This window comes from Erinaceus europaeus, chromosome 8, assembly GCF_950295315.1.
Source record: "Erinaceus europaeus chromosome 8, mEriEur2.1, whole genome shotgun sequence".
Lineage (NCBI taxonomy): Eukaryota > Metazoa > Chordata > Mammalia > Eulipotyphla > Erinaceidae > Erinaceus > Erinaceus europaeus.
In genome coordinates this window covers 115,388,100-115,408,390 of record NC_080169.1, presented here as the reverse complement: position 1 = coordinate 115,408,390, position 20,291 = coordinate 115,388,100, and the positions used below count along the sequence as shown (strand labels likewise).

The window sequence follows — 20,291 nt, the reverse complement described above, 5'->3', positions numbered from 1 at the left end:
CAAGTACTGGAGCACAAAACGGAGGGGTGATGGTATAGGGAGGCGGTCTGGACAAGGAAGTGCATAGGGGTGGCCGGTCAGCATTATGATATTTGGCCATCTCTTCATCAAGGGATAAGGCCTCTTCAGGAGAAAGACTATCATCAGGCCCATCTTTGGCGGGGGGGTCTTAAGGTTGTCAAAGAGGGGTAAATCTTAACAGGAGGAGACTTAGCAGGAGTCGTTTTGATTGTGGCAGCCTCAGGGGTGGGATTTCCTGAATCAGGCATGGTAATAGAGACAGACTCACAAACAGAAGGTTATCTCTTAAACAGTTTCCTACTCTGGCCCATCTTTTTTCATCAATAGTCCCTTCTAAGGGAAACCATGGACAAACATCACTCACACACACACACAAAAAAAAAACTTCGTGAGATCCTTTTTCTTAACCCTTACTCCTCGTGTCTTGAGGGACTCTTTGAGGCCCTTAAGCAACAAATCATGTTTACTCAATGCTTGTCCCATAATTGCATCGCTCTTTCTTTCCTTAAAACAGATCAATCTCACAGACGGTTGAATCTGCAATGATCACCACGCAGATCTTCACTCACTCTGGGCTAAAGCGGCGCTCCTATCTGAACCTTCACTCACTCCGTCTCTGAAATGACGGTCCTATGCTCCTTGGTAAACCATTGGGGAGTGACGTTCTCTCGGACCCCAGACCAGGTCAGGAATATGATGTTTAACTCATTTTTCCTGGCAAGGCCACTGCTCTACCCAGACTGGGTTATTAGAAAGTCAGTCCAAACATGGAATTTGTTACAAACAGTGGCAGTTGGTATAGGGGTACTGGTAAGGTTTAGAAATCTCTCAAGAATGAGAGAGACTGAAGAGGCATTTTACCATGCCTAGATATCTCAGAAAATCTTTTAACTAATGAATTGATGCTGATATTAGCTATCAGAAGGACGAAACTGTCTTATATTTTACTTTGGTAAAGGTGTGCCAACTCTATGAGTTGGGATCTTTAAAACCACATTTAGCTTAACTAAATCTTATTTAAAACTTAAAACAAACTTTAGTTACTTAGGGGTTAACACATATTAATGAAAACAAGGTTAGCACACAGACTTAAAACAGACATTCTTCCCTAGTAAGGTGTGTCTCTGGGGAAGCTGAGCTCCAGGACATATTGGTAGGGTCTTCAATCCAGGGAAGCCTGGCCAGCATCCTGGTGGCATCTGGAACCTGGTGATTGAAAAGAGAGTTAACATACGAAGCCAAACAATTTGTTGAGCAATCATGGATCCCAAGCTTGGAATAGTGGAGAGGAAGTGTTAGGGAGGTACTCACTGCAAACTCTAGTGTACTTCTGCTTTCAGGTATATATTTTGCAGTAGTTTATGGATATGTGTGCACATAAGCTCTCTCTCACAGAACCTGGTGTATATCTAGGTTATGGGACTTTGTTGGAAAGTGAACTACCTGAGATGAAATTAGAGTGTACTATAAAAGGAAAGGTCTCACCCGAGTAATGAAGCTGAAGGGTTGTCATTCCACATGTGAAGTCTCTGGAAACAGTCTGAGGTGAAGCATGTTGAGGTGGCAATCATTGCGTTGGTTAGGTTGTGATGGCGGATGCAATATTATTTGGTTTGGATTGGGAGATGCATACGGGAAAGTGGGCCCTATCCAAGGGTTCCAGGACTGGGGGAAGTAGGGGCTCTATAGTGGAGATGTGAGGTTCCTGCTGTCTTAGGGTTCAAAAAGACAATCGATAGTTAATGTTATCATCACATTATTTGGTAATTGGGTTAACTTTGAAAAGTCCCTTTGTTAGGGTTTGCTGTACAGTATCCAGTATCTTGTATATAGCTGTGCTATTCGATGCTTCTAATCTACTTGGTCTAGGCTTTTGAGAGAGTCCACATATCAAATACACAGCCTATATATTAAAAAGATTCAGTTTGTCTTTTGAGAAACTTTGAGACATACAATTGATTTCCCCCTCTCATATTAATTAACTACTGATTTATATGTCTACATTTTGCTAGGAGTGTACATAAACACCATTCCCACCACCAAAGGGCTGTGACCCATCCCTCCCACCCACTCCCACCCCCCACTGGCCCAGGAAGCTACATGTCTACCCCTCACCACTGGGTTTTTACTTTGGTGCCCTACTTACAATTTGATCAGTTTCTGCTTTTAGTTTTCCTTTCAGATCTTCTTAGTCAGCTTCTGTTGATGAGTGGGATCATCCCATACTCATCTTTATCTTTCTGACTTAGTTCACTTAACATAATTCCTTCAAGCTCTGTCCAAGATGGGTCAGTGAAGGTGGGTTCATTGTTCTTGATAGCTGCATAGTATTCCATTGTGTATATATACCACAGCTTTCTCAGCCACTCATCTGTTGTTGGGCACCTGGGTTGCTTCCAGGTTTTAGCTATTATGAATTGTGCTGCTATGAGCATAGGAGTACACACCTCTTTTTGGTTGGGTGTTATGGAGTCCTTGGGGTATAACCCCAGGAGAGGAATTACTGGGTCATATGGAAGGTCCATGTCTAGTCTTCTGAGAGTTTTCCAGACTGCTCTCCACAGAGGCTGTACCAATTTACATTCCCACCAGCAATGTAAAAGGGTTCCTCTGTCCCCACATCCTCTCCAGCATTTGTTGCTGCTGTCCTTTTTGATGTATGCCATTCTTACAGGAGTGAGGTGGTATTTTAGTGTTGTCTTAATTTGCATTTCTCTGACGATCAGTGACCTAGAGCAGTTTTTCATATGTTTGTTAGCCTTTTGTATCTCCTCTGTGGTGAATGTTTTGTTCATTTCCTCTGCCCATTTTTGGATGGGGTCATTTGCTTTTTTGCAGCTAAGTTTGCTGAGCTCTTTATATATTTTGGTGATTAGTTTCTTGTCTGATGTCTGGCATGTGAAGATGTTCTCCTATTCTGTGAGGGGTCTCTCTGTTTGTTTAATGGTTTCTTTGGATGTGCAGAAGCTTTTCAATTTGATGTAGTCCCATTGGTTTGTTTCTGCTTTAGTCTTCCTTGCAATTGGGAGGATTACTGGCTTTATAAAACAACAAATTGACTCCTTGGCATCAAACCCCTACAAATATATTACCACAGACTTGATTTGGCTGACAGAGGCTTGGCTGAACCTGAGGGTGTCAGACCTCTTTTAGGTGCTGCATAAAATTCAGATTTATGCACACCAGCCTGGCATGGTGTGGGCACCGGTAAGGGGTGCAAGGTTAAGCACTGCAGTGGGAGGACCCTATAGTCCGCCTCTGAGTCCCCCGTGAAGCAAACCTGATTTGCATAGAGGTTGATGTCGGTCATCAGAACTCTTCACTGTGAGTTTTCCTCACCTTAGAAATAGTGGCTCTCCTTCCCCTCCCCATAAGACACCAAGAGCCGTATAAGATGCGGGAAGATCAGTTCTATATTTATCCCACAGGAGAAATCAGGTCAATACTTTCCCCTCTGGTTAATGCCCATTTATCTCTAGATAAGACTCTTAGCTTTTACCCTCATTTTCCTGCCTCACTTAAATTGTAAAAAGGGAGGATATGCCAGTAGCAAAGGCCTTAGCTAAGACTCTCATATAGCCGGTGAGAGGACATTCAGACCATTGGAACTGAGATTACCATCTAGCTGTTTGGAAAGTTGCTCACCCACCTCCCTCCCCCACTACATTAGCAGAACTTCCTCTTTGTGCATAAATTGTGGCTGTAAAATATAATTTTCAGAGCTTGATCAGACCTCCTGTCTTGCTCTCGTTCTTTGTGTCTCTTGTCCCTTCCATTCTCCTGCCCCCTACCCTAGGTTTCCATTGATAACCCCTCAGGCCAGGGCAGACAGGGTTTGGTATATTGCACCAAAGGAAAGAACTCTGAGAGAGATGAGGAGAGATCGCTTTCAGGTCCTGGAACATGATGGTGTAGGAGGACCTAGTCTGTGGGTAAGTGTGTTTTGCAGAAAACTGAGGAATTTTACAAATGTATCCACAATTGTATTTGCTATATAAAAAATTAATCCCCTCAATAACTGTTGGTATGCGTGAGACCCCTTCTGTTTCATTTGGTTTAAATCCCCCCTGCTTAACACTATTCTATTTACATAACCACTGTTAACAAGCACCACCCCTACCTCCAGGGCATTGGTGGTTCAGTGATAGGATTCTCACCTGCTCCGCCCCCTCCTTGTCACAGCCTGATCCTCTCCTTGTTACACTCTGATTTTCACCAGTCACTTTTCTCTCCACCCACTCTATGTCACATCCTGTTTCCACCCTACTTGGCAAGTATATATAAAGACAGCATTGTGAGTTTTACAGTACTTGAGTTTAGCTTAGCTCGTCTTAGATTGTGCTGCGTCCTGCATGAATAAAGTGATACTGCCTACAGCTCAACCATGAGTCCCTGGTCATCTGTTACCTGCCCGTGAAGCCAGCCCAGCGAAAACAACATAGTCCGGTGAAAACAACAAATAACATATATTAAAAACAAAATAATTTCTTTTTTAAAAAAAGACTTTGTTTATGAGAAAGACTGGTGAGGAGAGAGAGAAGGAACCAGACATCACTCTGGTACATGTGCTGCCAGGGATTGAACTCAGGACCTCATGATTGAGAGAATCCAGTGCTTTATCCACTGCACCACCTCCCAGGACCACCAAAATAATTTCTTATACAGATTTACTAGCAGGGTGTTCACTTATTTAATTCTACCTGGAATATAGAGGGGATGCTTTATAATCATCTTATCTCCTTATATAAGAGGTCTGGTAGCATGATGATGGCACCAGGATCAGAAGGATCAGAAAAAGCTAGAAGTATCTGGGTCTCAGTCATTTCCTAGAATATTTTCTCCTGTTCTTGAGATCATATTACTGTAGCAAAATAGGCATTACCTTAATAAACAAGGATGACCAGAAGCAGGAGTTAGATCCACATTCTGAAACAGAAAGACCAAAATACATGTCATGTGCAGACACATTTCCATCATATGCAGGTGTATTGCAATCCTTGTGAAGCATTAAAAGTAATAACAAAAAATCACCCCTGAAAGCTTCTAGAGAAATGAAATGCAAAACCCCTTAAGATATGAAGGTAGAGGTTGCTTACAGACTTCCATTTATTAGTGATACATTCTAAGAGATCATGAAATTTCCTGTAAGAGCTTAGGGAAATAATACAAAGCCTATAATTATAAAATCCAAACTACAAGTCAAGAGGGAAGGCAAAACAAAAGTATTTCCAACCAGTCAGAACTGAGAGAGTTTACATTCTCATAGTGACCTTTCTGAGGTTGTTATAGAAAGGTATCTTTCGGTAGCTTAGGGAATACAAATAAAGAAGCAAGACATGAGGTCTAGGAAGCAGTTGGTTATTCTAAAACATACAGTCAGTGAAAGCACTTTCATTTTTTCTTCTCTTTTTTATGGGGGAGTTCGTGGATTGCAGTAAATACAGTTGTTGATACATGTATAAAATTTCTGTTTTCTGCAAAACACTATAATCCCCCAGTCTATGTCTTTCTCCACCATCTTCCACCAGGACCTGAAAGCTCTCCCTCCCCTCCAGAATTCTTTACATCAGATGCAGTCCATGTTCTGCTTTGTGCTTCCCCTTCTGTTCTTATTTCTCAACTTCTGTCTTTGAGTGAGATCATCCCATATTCATCCTTCTCTTTCAGGCTGATTCCTTTCACGATTCCTTCAAGCTTCATCCAAGATGAGGTGAAGAAGGTGAGTTCATCATTCTTTTTAGTATATGTGCTGCCAAAGCGAGCACTGAGTTCATCATTCTTAATAGCTAAGTAGTATTCCATTGTGTATATAGACCACAAATTTCTCAGCCACTCATTTGTCATTGGAAACTTAGGTTACTTCCAGATTTTGGTTATTATGAATGTGACTGAGCTTTATCACCCAATGGTCAAGAATGGAGTAAGAGAGTTAAGCCTTGAGAAAGTCATGTAGTGAAACAGTGGATTACATCAAACTGATGCTAGTATGATTCAAAATGAAGTTCTCAGGAGGTGGTAAAGTCTATAATGATCATTGTGCATGTGTAGGGGGAATGGGATGGGCTGAAATAAACAGCATAATGGAAGACAGAATAATTGTTGTAAGAAGCAGGCCTTGGGTCTGTGAAGGGGCCTAAGGGACATTCCCATTTATCCTGGATATAGCTTTGGAAGAAACACCAAAGACTCCATAGATGAAGTATGTAAAAATGAGGTAGGTCCTGCACAGAAAAATATTTTATTAGTGACATGCAGGTAGCTCTTGCATAGACACATGAAGACATGGGGAGTGTGGTCTGGTTGCAGATGCTACTATGATTCCATCCTGACTTCCTTGGGTAGATGATCACACCAATGTGTCTCAGAACCTCACCTCTCCAGAGCCCTATCCACTAGGGAAATACAGAAACAGGCTGTGGGTTATAGATCTACTTACCAATGTCCATGTCCAACAGGGAAGCAATTAAAGGAGCCAGAACTCCCACCTTGTGCACCCTGATAAGAATTTTGGTCTATACTCCCAAAAGGTGGGAAATGTTAGGAGAGGATGACTAGAGGGCTCTGAAATCCCAGAAAGAGAAGTAAAAAAATGAAAGATATTAGGAAGTAATATCCATGTGACTTAACATGGAAGAGAAGGCAGGACTACAGAAAAAATGGGGTGAAAATATATATTTATAGAAATAATAGTCAATCCATATCTGTGGAGAATCACTGCAGTATCCAATGGAGGGAATGAAATCATCCCGTAGTTGTCTTTCACTTACCTACATAGTTGTCCTTCCTTACCTCACTCACCATAATCACTGCCAGTCCCATCCATCTGGTCCCAAAGGCACCTTATAGTCTTTTCTTAGAGTCTCCATTGAGTATATGCCCCATGACTTTGACTTTTTAGTTTTCTTTGTATCTAAAAGACTTAAATAAATGATTTTTATTCTACTACTTAAGCCCTGCCCGCACTCTTATTATTTCTCAGAGGCTTCCCCCACCCTCTGATATTTTAAACTTTTAATCAGGAAAATGAAAAAACATGTGCCACAGAGAAGCACATGAACCATCTGGGTAAAGATGGCTGAACCCATGTGGGAGCCAAAGCCCATTTCTATTCACTTCGAAGGCCCCACCTTCTTTCTTCTTCTTCTTCTTCTTCTTCTTCTTCTTCTTCTTCTTCTTCTTCTTCTTCTTCTTCTTCTTCTTCTTCTTCTTCTTCTTCTCCTTCTCCTTCTCCTCCTCCTCCTCCTCCTCCACCTCCTCCTCCTCCTCCTCCTCCTTCTTCTTCTTCTTCTTCTTCCCTGTTCCTACTTTGCCTTTATTTATTGTGTTCATAAACTCCGAGTCTCTTGAAAAGGATGTCTGCATTTTCCTGAAACAGAAAAAAATAGTGTTGCTATTTCAGAAGGAATTCGGTCTCACCCTTTGCAGATAGGAAGAGGAGATAGTTGTTTCACTTGGTGAATTTGTCATGGATTAAGGTCTGGAGGCTGATAACCAGGCATAAGTGGACACATCTCCTTCTAGTGGCGTGTGGGCATCCTGCAGCTGTCATTTCCCAAGCGTCATTTATCTTAGATATTATTGAGGACCCTCTTGTAAGGCTGACATTATCATCCCTTGATTTTACAGATGAGGGGATTAAGCTTTTACAAGTTTAATTATTTGTTCAAGTATAAACTGGGGGTACATGACAGAGATTTAGAACTTCAACTTGACAGTTGATAAGTGTTCTTGCCACTTCTTGCCTATAGTCTACTGACTGCTTTAGAGGTTATTTTGCTGTTGCTACTCCTAATTTTATTGTTACATTATTCAATTGTTTAGGCTCAACTCAATTTTCTTCTCTGAGCACTCTCTTATTTACTCTCTAGTTATTTTAGATGTAGCACTATCTGATCTTTTCACCTTTAAGATGTAGCTTATTCTTTCTCTAGTGCTGCATAAAAGATTAGAAGGTGGGGCTGGTGAGAAATTGTAATGACCATGCAAGAGACTTTCATGTTGGACGCTCTGAGGTCCATGGTTCAATCCCCAGCACCACCAAAGCTAAGTAGTGCTCTGGTATTTCTCTGTATATTTCTCTCTGTATCTCTTTTATTAAAATATATATATATATATTTGAAAAGAAATTTTGATGATGCTGTCTGTAAGAGATGTCACTTTATCACTCATAGAATCAAAAGGAGAGAGGCACTTCTGGTGCATTCATGCCAGTGGTGATGGTCAATAAGAAACATTACGTTTCATATATAGAAAATAAAGGACTCAAATCAAGATATGTTCTACATTCTAGATTTATTTGCAAGTGTTCACCAAGTAGATAAAGATCTGAAGTTGGTAGAAACCTCATCTAACATGCTTAAGCATACAATTTTTTTTGTTTTTTTGGTTTCCTTTAGGAAAAGAAGGAAAAACACAACTCAGCAAAGTGTACTTAAATGAATTTAGAAAAGTAAGCATAAGGAAGAAAGCCCAAATGATTAGGAAACTCAGATGGGAGGGCATCAAAATGGATCCATTTATAAGCAATCCCATCTGAAACCCAGCAACTTGGGAACACTCTAAAACTCTCAAATAGAAGTTGACAATGGCTCTTGGTAAATAAAGGACTCCAGAAGGTGTTGATATGAGAAATTTTCTCACTGGCTTAAAACAGAATTTAAAATTTACTGGATCATAGAAACAGGTTCCCCATAGTCCAAGCCATCTCCTTTGAGAGTTCTGCCTTACTAAGGATGGCTATCACATATCATATGCTAATTATTGGTCACTCATTAAAAAAAAGCAAAAATAAAAACAAAACCTTTGGGTAGCTTCTAGCTGATACAGACCAAATCTCTGGAAATGCAGGCCATGGAAGCAGACGTTATAGCAAGCATGATTGAGTTCTCAACACTTAGACTACATTCTCAACACATTCTCTTAGACTAAGTGCTCTAAACATTATCAGCTTAGAGTTTACAGTCATTCATTTTTTGAATGGATTATATTTTATACTGTTGAAAATACAGAAGATGCAACACTTTTAACTGAAATTCTTTTTTTTTGTTGTTGTTGTTCTACTCCTTCTCCCAGCCATATAACTACTGTCTGGAAAAAAAAAATGATATCATAGTGTGTTTTTTTTAATTAAAATTGTCCAGATATTTAAATTCATGGCTATTTGAATATATTTTAAAATACCTTCATTTTTAAAGTCTAAATTTTTTTTTTAATTTTAAGAGTCGGGCGGTAGTGCAGTGGGTTAAGTGCAGGTGGAGCAAAGACCTCAAATCTCATCCTGCTAAACTTTTACCTTCAGGTTCCTGATTATTAAACAATTTGTTCTGCTTTATATCTTACTGCCTTTCAGCCACCAAGCTGCAGATGCTATAAAGATGCCAAACTGACTTCACTGGGCAGAGGGCCTCAGCAATGTGTCCTGGAACTTCATCTCCCCAGAGCCCTGTCCCACTAGGGAAAAACAAAAACAGGCTGGGAGTATCCACCTGCCAACGCCCATGTCCAGCAGGGAAGCAATTATAGAAGCCAGAACTCCCCACTTCAGTACCCCATAAAGATATTTGGCCCATAGTCCCAGAGGGGATGGGATATGGAATTCTGGTGGTGGGAATTTTATGGAATTGTACTCCTATTATCCCACAATCTTGTTGATCATTATTAAATCAGTAATAATAATTTTTAAAAATCACCCATCTCTAGGAGTAAATGGTCACCCTACTCCCAAGTAACCATAGGCCACTGAGCTCTAAATGAAGGGTGTTACATAGTGGGGTTCATCTAAGTTTGGGATTGCTCCATGTGGTGGGAATGAAGAGCTAACAGGGCCAGGAAATTAGAGCATGTTATGATTCTGGTATATAAAAATTACATCAGGGACTATTTCAAATACATCCTGAAATAGACTAAAGAACTGTTATGAATCTGAGGTCTGAATTGAAGAAAGTCACTGATATCTGGCAATTGCCCAGCTCTCTCTCTCTCTCTTTTAAATATTTTATTTATTTATTCATGAGAAAATAGGAGATTTATTCATGAGAAAATAGGAGAGAGAGATAGAGAGAGAGAGACAGAGAAAGAAAGAGAACCAGGCATCACTCTGGTACATGTGCCAGGTATTGAACTCAGGACCTCATGCTTGACAGTCTAGTGCTGTATCCACTGCACCACCTCCCAGACCACGTGTCCTACTTTCTCCTCCTTTATTCTCTGCTGAATTATCTCAAAGCACCTCACGGAAATACACCTCTTCACCTGTAAGTACCTAAAATATTTTAAAGGATGCATGTGATGATTAACTGTCAAGGAGAAGCTGAATCTGAAGACAGGGAAGAAAGGGGCCTGACAGGAGCAGAAGACACAGGGCTGTCAACAGCCCCTGAGTGAATCAAATGGGAAGCAGGAGGCAGAGGCCAGAAAGTGAGATGTTTCATTCATAACTCAAGAGGCTTGCAGTTTTTAAATAAAAACAAGCCTAGCAAGAGTCTCCAACAACTAACTTACACAATCTTCTCTCTCAAATTTTTCTGTTTACAGTAAAATAAAAAAAATCAGTATAAATCATTTAAAAATTTTAAAAAATCGATGCATATGTGTTCTCAATAGTTCAAATAATACAGAAATGTATAGGAGGGCCAGGAGGTGGAGCAGCTGGTTGAGCAAACACAGTACAAAGCACAAGGATTCTGACAAGGACCTGGGTTCCAGACGCAGCTCCTCACCTGCAGGGGGAACGCTTCACAAGAGGGGAAGCAGATCTGCAGGTGCCTCTCTTTCTCTCTCTTTCTCTAGCTTCATCTCCTCTCTCACTTTCTCTCTATCCTGTCCAATAAAATGGAAGAAATGGCTGCCAGGAGCAGTGGATTAGTAATGCAGGCACTGAGCACCAGCGATAATCCTGAAGGCAAACAAAGCAAAACAAAGCCAACAATCAAAAACCAGGACTGTGTAAAATGAAGTGAAAAATGTCTCACTTATCCCCACATCCAATGCTGCTCCCCAGGTCTCCTCTTAAACATTTTGGTGTGTCCTTCAAGAAACTACAAACCCACATGTACCGGAAACACATACACTCCATTAAAAACTAGAAATGATTTCATTCGAAGATCACTAAAACCAAAGACATAAAATGTCTTGATGCTTTTGTACTTAGCAATGCACTGGGAGTCTTTTCACTTCTGGATATATTCACCTCTTTAAAATGTTTATATAATTTCCCATTCTGGGTGTACACATCTCATCATTAATCAATACTGCTAGAAAGACCTTCCTGCAGAATTTTTTTTGCATATAAACAGACAACCATAAAAGTTCTTAGGTAAAAATTTTAGGTTGAAGGGTATTTTAGGTACTGTTAATTTTGATGGATGTTTTCAGATTATTTAAGATGTCTTCTGAAGATAGACAAGGTGTGATAGACCTGGATTTGCATAAAGGTGGGTGAGTGGGGGAAGAAAGAGTTGACAGAAGTTCAAATTTCAAAGCCTTTTTCTTTTCTTCTTTTTTTTTTTTTTTGGCTTACTTGACTTTACAGTCAGAATTGCCTTGAAGACTTAAAACTTTCAAGGGAGGAGATATGGGATACTGAACTCTGGTGGTGGGAATTGTGTGAAATGGTCTCCCTCTTATCCTATGGGCTTGCCAATATATCCATTTTATTTAAAAAAATTGTCTTAGTTCCAACATCAGAAATTCCAGTTTAATTGATCTAGAGAGAAACTTTGCCACTGATGTTTTCAAACATTTCTAGAGACTATATGCATTCGATAGAACTGCAGTTTTATTTTTTTTCCAGTTAATGTCAGTATTTTTCCATGCCTCTAAAGCATTTTTAAGGGCTAATGGTTTACAGTACAATCATTGACACAAGGGTACAATTTCTCACTGTCCTGTGTCAGGCGAGTGGAATGTTCTCACCTAAGTTTACCATGATGCTCTAGAAGCCCCAAGCCCCCCTCATAGCTCCCTTCCAAAGAGTCCTTTGCTTTACGCTCAAGTCCAAGTCTTGCTTTGTTTTCTCCCTTTCTGTCCTTGTCTCTTGTGTTCATGTATAAATGAGATCACCTTGCATTTGTTCTTCTCTTTGAGGTCTATAGCACTTCACATGTAGAATTGCAGTTTTACGTAGAACAAGTGGAGGCAAAAATAGACAACTTGGATAAAGGATATGTTAGGAAGAACTATAAAAAATGGTGTCTGGGAGGCAAGGGATGGAAATAAAAATGAATCTCCAAATAAATAAATAAATAAGGGGGCTGGGTGGTGGCCTACCCTGTTAAGTGCTACAAGGACCCTGGTTTGAGCCCCTACTCTCCACCTGCAGGGTTGCCTCTTCATGAGCTATGAAGAAGGGCTGCAGGTGTCTTTCTATAACCCTATTTCCCCCATCCATCTCAATTTCTCTTTGTCCTATCAAATAAAACCAAGAAAGGAAAACAAAACAAAATGGGGAAAAAATGGCTGACGGGAGTGGCTGAGCTGTAGTGCTGGTACTGAGCTCAAGCAATAACCCTGGTGGCAATAAATGAAAGAAAGAGAGAGAAAGGAAGGAAGGAAGGAAGGAAGGGAGAAAGAAAGAAAGAGAGAAAGAAAGAAAGAAAGAAAGAAAGAAAGAAAGAAAGAAAGGCAAAGAAACAAAAGTAACTGAACCACCAATGCAAGTGAAAAGATCGAGGGGTCGGGTGGTGGTGCACCTGGTTGAGCATGCATGTTACAATGTGCAAGGACCTGGGTTCAAGCCCTGGTCCCCACCTGCAGGGGTTTAAAGCTTTGCATGTGGTGAAGCAGTGTTGTAGTTGTCTCTCTGTCCCTCTCCCTATCATCCCCTTCCCTCTTGATTTCTGGCTGTTTCTATTTAGTAAGTAAAATATGGATAATAAGAAGAAAAAAAGATCATATCATATTTGGGGAAGAAAAGACACAAGGGAAAAGAGATCCAGTGAGGGAAAGGAGAACTAGCTGAGCTAGATCTTGCGGTATTTTCTGGATGTTGGTGATAGAGCTTATTCTTTCAGGTAAAGATGACCTGGTGCTGAAATTGCTCCCAGGCTCTTCTCAGCCCAGGGCTGTCCAGAATCAGTAGCACTGAGTGGCTAGTAAGGGAGGTAGCCATGATGATCTTGCACGAAGCATTCCAGAAACTGTCAACATCAAAGATGTTAGACATGTGAAGCAATAGAGCAGTTGCATTGAACACATAAAGAATGAGGATGTAAGTGGTGGCCTTGATGGCCCCCCTGTGGGCCTCCATGCTGGGGTCCCTGGAGCCTGTGGTTTTGCTCTCCATGTGTAGGGTGTGTCTCTTGAAAGAGATGATCATCAGTGAGGCTACAAGGATGAACAGGGTCATGGGAAAGAAGAGTCTTGAGGTAAAGAGAAGAACCAGGCTGACTACATCAGTCCTAGTGAAGTAATTTTTCCTGGTGGAGTTGGAGGAGGGAATAGGAAAAGAATCATTGAATTACACATGGTAGATGCCATTAACAAAGAGCCTACTGTAGCACAAGGAAATAAACACAGACAGGTACAGAATCTAGGGCATCCATGCTGAAATTCTCCACTTCAGCTTGAGGAAAAGAGGGTAGGTGAAGTCAGCAATCTTCACAAAGTAGAAGAAACCCAGGCAGGTGGCAAACCAGAGGGTACAATAATTTAACACCATGAAACTTACTTTGAAGGCTTCATATATGACATCTTCATTATAACAGTGTGGAAGTATTGAACTGAAGGTTATTTCTAGCATCATAAAGCTCTGGAGAGCAATTTTGGATCCATCCAGGAAGAGCAGGATTCTGCCACTGGTGGAAACTGAATCCACTTAGCTGCATGGATGGCCACAATGAAGCCATTGGCAAAGATACCAAAGATGCATTCAGAACCTAGGATGGTTAGAATTAAGCGTGATAGTCCATCTTTGGGGAAAGTGTAGGATTGTTGCATGCTGAGTTGTTACTTGTCTTGGGGTAAAGAGGAAAATGTCTTCCTTGCATCTGATGGGCAGATCCTCCTCATGCCACAGGAGGAAGGAAGCAATTCATGCATCATTTTCAAATCCACCCCATTTGTTTAGCTCAGAAGTCTGAGTTCTAAATCTGGAGATGCAAATGATAGAGAAGGATTTGGTTCCTTGTCTTCTCCCATGTCTGCATTCTTTCCCATGTCCTATGGACATGAGGCCCATGGAGACATTTCTGTAGACTCTACTTATAAAGCACTCACAGAACAGAGAGAGAGAGAGAGAGAGAGAGAGAGAGAGCTGGCACTCTTTCAACTCCCTTTATCTCAAACTGCTCTCCGTGTCAGCGCTTAACTTGTGTTCATTTGTGAATGCAGGGAGGAGATTGAAAATTAATAATGATAGCTTCAGAGATTATATAGTTCTGGGAAGGGGTAGATAGCATAATGATTATGCAAAGAGACTCTCATGTCTGAGGTTCCAAATCCCCAGGTTCAATCCCCTGCATCACCATAAACCACAGCTGAGCAGTGCTCCGGTAAAAAAAAAAAAAAAAAAAAAAAAAGATTATGTAATTCTTATTGTGTGCTAGGTACTGTCTAAGCATGCTGTACCCTCATAACCTTATCTTGCAACAACCCTGTGCTTTTATAATCTTTTGAAGATAAAGAAACTAATGCTAGTTTAACATGTCCAAAGTCACACACCTTGTGAGTGATAGAGCTGGGATTTAAATTAACCCCCTGGTCCCAAACCTTATGTCTGAATACACTAGGTCATGCCACCTAGACTTGTGGATCCTTTTGGGGTTACCAAATGCAGAACTGACCACACAGAATATTTTCCTCTCTCTTTTTTAAATTTAATATATTTATTATTGGATAGAGACAGAGAGAAACTAAGAGGGAGAGGAAGAGAGGGAGACAGATAGAGACACCTGCAGCCCTGCTTCACCACTCATGAAGCTTTCTCCCCACAGGTGGAGACTGGGAACTTGAACCTGCATCCTTTCGCACTGTAGTGTGTGCACTTAACCTGGTGCACCACTGCCTGGTCCCTGTCTCGTGTGTGTTTTTTTTTCCTCATGTCTTTACCAGTTAAGGGAAGAAAACAAAAGCAAGAAGACACACCTTTTGAAATAGAACTTCTATTCAATATAAACTACTTGAGAGCCAGTGCCTGATTACACACACAGCTTACTTTTCATTTTAGATAAGACATTAGGAAGAATAACATCATTGCAAGACTGGCCAGCTGCTCATGGGGCGCGAGCGCTTCCACACTACGATCATCCTCTCTGGCATTATGCTATTCCACTGCAGAATACTGTGCCCCAGTATGGTTCCGTAGCCCCCATGTCCACTTGGTCGATTCCAAATTATATTCCTCCATGAGGATAATTTCTGGAACCATCCGTTCCACCCCGGTTCCATGGCTGCCAGTTCTTAGCAACATCGCCCCGCCAGATATTCGTCGGGATGCGGCATCATCTAAGTTCATTTCCCACGTCTACGCTCGACCAGACCTGCCAATATACGCGGATATCTTCACCCACCCTGTTCAACGCTTGACGTCTCGTCACCCAATCTGGTCCCCTACGCCTACACTGAACTTCTCTGTTCCAGTCTCTTGGAAACAGAGTTGGCAGTCAGCTGAGGTAAAGAACAAACACCTCATCACAGACCCCTGCAAGCGTCAACCCGGCTTTGACCTAGCACGTTATGATTGGGCCCTCCTCAATCGCTATCAAACAGGCCATGGCCGGTGCTCCGCTATGTTCCATCGCTGGGGAGCCAGAGATGACCCGAACTGCCCCTGCGGCTCCAGACAGACTATGACTCACATAGTCAACAACTGCCACCTCTCCAGATTCAGAGGAGGTCTCGAAACTTTACATCAGGCTCAACCTGATGCTGTTGACTGGCTATGGAAGAAGGGCAAACGCTAGAAGAAGAAGAAGAAGAAGGGATTCACTGCTCTGGGCGAATCTGATAGGAGGAGACAGAGAGGGAAAGATACCAGAGCACCAAAACTGCCCTCAGGATGGTAGTTATTTGAGTTTCCTTAGTTTCCTTTTTTTTTTTTTTCCTTAGGTCTTCTAAGAGTTTGTCATCAGAATGAAAGGCTATGCTTTGCTGAGGAATGTGAACGGGAAGCACCTTCTCTAGATCATGAACCAGTGCTCACTTCAGGCATAGTCTCTTTTGAGTGACAGTTATCAACTATTTGCTGATAATCCTGCAGCAGAGTCTGCTCTATAGTTTCCATGCAATTAGTGAGCTCAGTGCTTGAATGATTTTAACAACCTCTACAGCACTCTCTATTCTTTTCTTCTTCTCTTTCTTTTTTTCTTTCTCTCCCTCCCTTCCTCCTTTTAAAAACTTTTTTATTTATAAAAAGCAAACATTGACTACACAATAGGATAAGAGCGGTACAACTCCACACAATTCCCACCACCAGAACTCTGTATCCCATACCCTACCCTGATAGCTTTTCTGTTCTTCTACCCTCTGTGAGTATGGACCCAGGTTCATTATGGGGATGCAGAATGTGGAATTTCTGGCTTCTGTGATTGCTTCCCCACTGAACATGGGTGTTGACAGGTTGATCCATACTCCCATCCTATCTCTTTCTTTCCCTAGTGGGGCAGGGCTCTGGGGAAGCAGAGCTCTAGGACAGATTGGTGGGGTTGTCTGTCCAGGGAAGTCTGGTTGGCATCATGATAACATCTGGAACCTGGTGACTGAAAAGAGAGTTAACATGCAAAGCCAAACAAATTGTTGACCAATCATGGACCTAAAGGCTGGAATAGTGCTGATGAAGAGTTGGGGGGTCTCCATTTTGTACATAGGGACATTTTAGTTATATTCCAAAGGGCCTGTGGCTATACTAGTTTTTTTTTTTTTTTTCCTTCCCCTGAGCCTGAAATCTGATATGCAGGTGGATCCAAGTTATTGTCTGGGGAGATGATGTCATGGCTGGAATAGGAACAGAAAGCTGGGTCAGGGAACAGAGTAGCTCTCTAATATGGGAAAGGGGTATATTGTTGGCTGTAAACCCCATTGATTTGATGTGATCTGGGGCCCATTTTCAGCTTAGGAGCCTGTGTGACCTCTGCATCCCTCTAGATCTGACCTCACATTCTGTGGTCATCAGTAAGAACATTCCAAGCTGCTCCAGTATTGACCCATCTTCCTCAGGTGTAGCATAGAGTATGTTATCCATCCTCCCTTCGGAGGATAGAACATTCTCTACCACTTTTGATCCAAGTTGAGGGTAAGGTCCTATGGGGGCCTACAAAGGGGTCTATTGTGTTGTTCCTGATAGTAATGACCGGTAACAATGGAGAGAGGGATTTATTCATTTATTCGAAGTCTCAGCCCATCATGTTTGTGTGGGAATCTTAGGCCTCCCCAAATAGGGCCCCAGCTGATGGGGTGGCTTGATAAGTGACTAAATAGTCATCGTTAAAGTATGCCAGTCTCTTGCCCTTATTCAGCTTTTGCACTCCTTGGTCTGATAAGGATAGCTTTGGAGTGAGTGAGAGAACTATAATAGGAGGTAGGTGAGGAGGGTATCTAAGTCTAAGCAGACACTATTTAATTATGAACTTAATACTGACTCACTACAGACTATTGTGTATTTTTTCTTTCAGGTATATGTTTTGCCCTAATTTATGGATACATGTGAACATATGCTCTATCTTATGGGACCTAGTCTCTATCTAGGTTTTGGGACTTTGTTAGGAAGTGAGCCTCCTGGAATAGAATTAGAGAATCCCATGAAAGGAAAGGTCTCACATGAGTAATGAGAGTGAAGGGTTGACATTCCAGGTCTGACGTCTCTGGACACAGTCTGAAGTGAAGCATGCTGGGATGGTACTCGTTACGTTCTCCCTTCCTTTTTTCCTTCCTTCTTTTTCCTTCCTTTTCCTTCCTTCCTTCCTTCCTTCATTCCTTCCTTTCCATTTTAAATTTTTTTTCTATTTTATTTGATAGTATAGAGAGAAATTAAGAGGAGACAAGGAGATCGAGAGAGAAAGATAGATACCTGTAGATCTGCTTCACCTCTCATGATGTGTCTGTCCATCCTGTTGCTGAGGAGTCAGGGCTAAAACTAGGTCCTTAGGTATGTTAACATGTGTGCTCAACCAAGTGTGTCACTACCGTCCTCCCTCCCTGCAGGTCTTTCTTTCTTTCTTCTTTGTTTTTTCATTCTTTTAAAAATTTTAATTAATGATTTAATAATAATTAACAAGACTGTGGTATAAAAGGATACAACTCCCACCACCAGAGTTCCATATCTCCTCCCCTCCATTAGAAGCTTCCCTATTCTTTATCCCTCTGGGAGCATGGACCCAGGATCATTATGGGGTGCAGAAGGTGGGAGGCCTGGCTTCTGTAATCGCTTCTCCGCTGGACGTAAGTATTGACAAGTCGATCCATACTCCCAGCTCGTTCCTTTGTCTTTTCTTTTCTTTTCTTTTCTTTTCTTTTCTTTTCTTTTCTTTTCTTTCTTTTCTCTTCTTTTCTTTTTTCTTTCTTTCTTCCTTCCTTCTTTCCTTTCTTTCTCTCTCTCTCTTTTTTTTTTTTTGCCTCCAGGGTTATCACTGGGGCTTGGTGCTTGCACTACAAATCCGCTGGGATTTATTTTAATCCACTGGGAGGTTATTTTTCCCATTTTGTTGCCCTTGTTGCTCTTGTTGTAGTTGTTACTGTTGTCATTGCTATTGTTGTCATAGCTATTGTTGTTGTTAGATAGGACAGAGGGAAATTGAAAGAGGAGGGGAAGACAGAGAGGAGGAGAGAAAGATAGACGCCTGCAGACCTGCTTCACTGCTTGCGAAGCGACCCCCTGGAGGTTGGGAGCCAGGGGCTCGAACCAGGATCCTTTTGCTGGCCCTTGTCCTTTGCACCATTTGTGCTTAACCCGCTGAGCTACCACCCAGCTCCCCCCATCCTGTTTCTAATTTTCCCTAGTGGGGCAGGGCTCTGGAGAGGTGGGATTTTGAACACATTGTGAGGTCATCTCCCCAGGGAAATCAGGTTGGCATCATGGTAGCACCTGCAACTTGGTGACTGAAAAGCAGTAAGAGATATAAAGCAGAACTAATTGTTTAATAACCAGGAACCTAAAGGTGAGTGTATAGCAGATGAGATTTGGAGTCTCCATGTTGGAAGGAGCTAGGAAGTCTATTTCAGCTATCTTCTAATGGGTCCATGACTTTAATAATTTTTGTCTTGGCCAGACAGCTTGAAGTTTATCTTTCTTTTTGATAGATGTAAGAGGCAGAGAAAGGGAGGGAGAAGCAGAGAGACAGAGATAGAGACACCTGCAGCACTACTCTACTGCCTGTGCAGCTACATCCCTACAAGTGAGGGCAGAGACTTAGATTCAGTTCCTCCTTGTCCCTGATACTGTGTGTGCTCTACCAAGTGAGTGCCAGCCCTGTCTCTGGAGCACTGAGAGTTTTACAGCCTCCATGATGTTGGGTTGCGGGGAAAATCATGACATTTTTCCCCCCTATATTTTTCTTTGCAAAAATGCATCATGACTTTTCTGACCACCCAAATACAATACATGGTAAAGGAAAACAGGCATATTCACCATCAATCTTCTTACAAAATAAAGATCCAGGACTAGAGTTATCTCATGAGGTAGGGCATGTGTATTGCTATGTGTGAGACCAAGCTTCTTGACCTGACATCAAATGGAAGGTGCTATGCTACTGGGAGAAATTCTAGGTCTATGGTGTCTTTTCCTATCTGTCTGTCTATCTATCTATCTATCTATCTATCTATCTATCTATCTATCTACCTATCAATCATCTATCTAATTTATCATCTATCCTATCTATCTATCTATCATCTGTCTAATCTAGTCATCTATCTTCCCTTTGTCTCTATCTGAATGAAAAAGCAGCTTCAAGCAAGGACTTGCACAAGGACCTGGTTCTAGCCCTGCTTCTCACCTGCAGCAGGGAATTTTGAGACCAGTGTAGCAGGTATGAAGGTGCTTATCTTTCTCTCTCCCTCTGTATCTCCCACTCCTCTCTCAATTTCTCTCTGTCCTATGGAAAAAAATAAAGGAAAAACTGGTCACCAGGAGGGGTGAATTTGTAGTGCAGACACTGAACCCCAGTGGTAACCCTGATGGCAATAATAATAACAAATCAAAAAACAGCCCAGCTATAAACAATAAAGAAGTAAAAAAAAAAGCTGCCCAGGACAATAAAATGGCATGTACACAAGGTCCAGGCTCCTCATTACAAAAATAAATATTCAGATAGCAAGTCAACACTTCATTTTCATTTGCTGTA

General features: G+C 41.5%; 1 protein-coding gene across 1 annotated transcript; it reads right to left on the bottom strand.

Moving 5' to 3' along the window:
• Positions 1–13,027: 13,027 nt before the first annotated feature.
• On the bottom strand, positions 13,028–13,956 carry TAS2R39 (taste 2 receptor member 39). The gene is given in 2 exon segments (XM_007522355.1): positions 13,028–13,824; positions 13,827–13,956. Coding segments are annotated over 2 exon segments (927 nt in total).
• Positions 13,957–20,291: the final 6,335 nt, after the last annotated feature.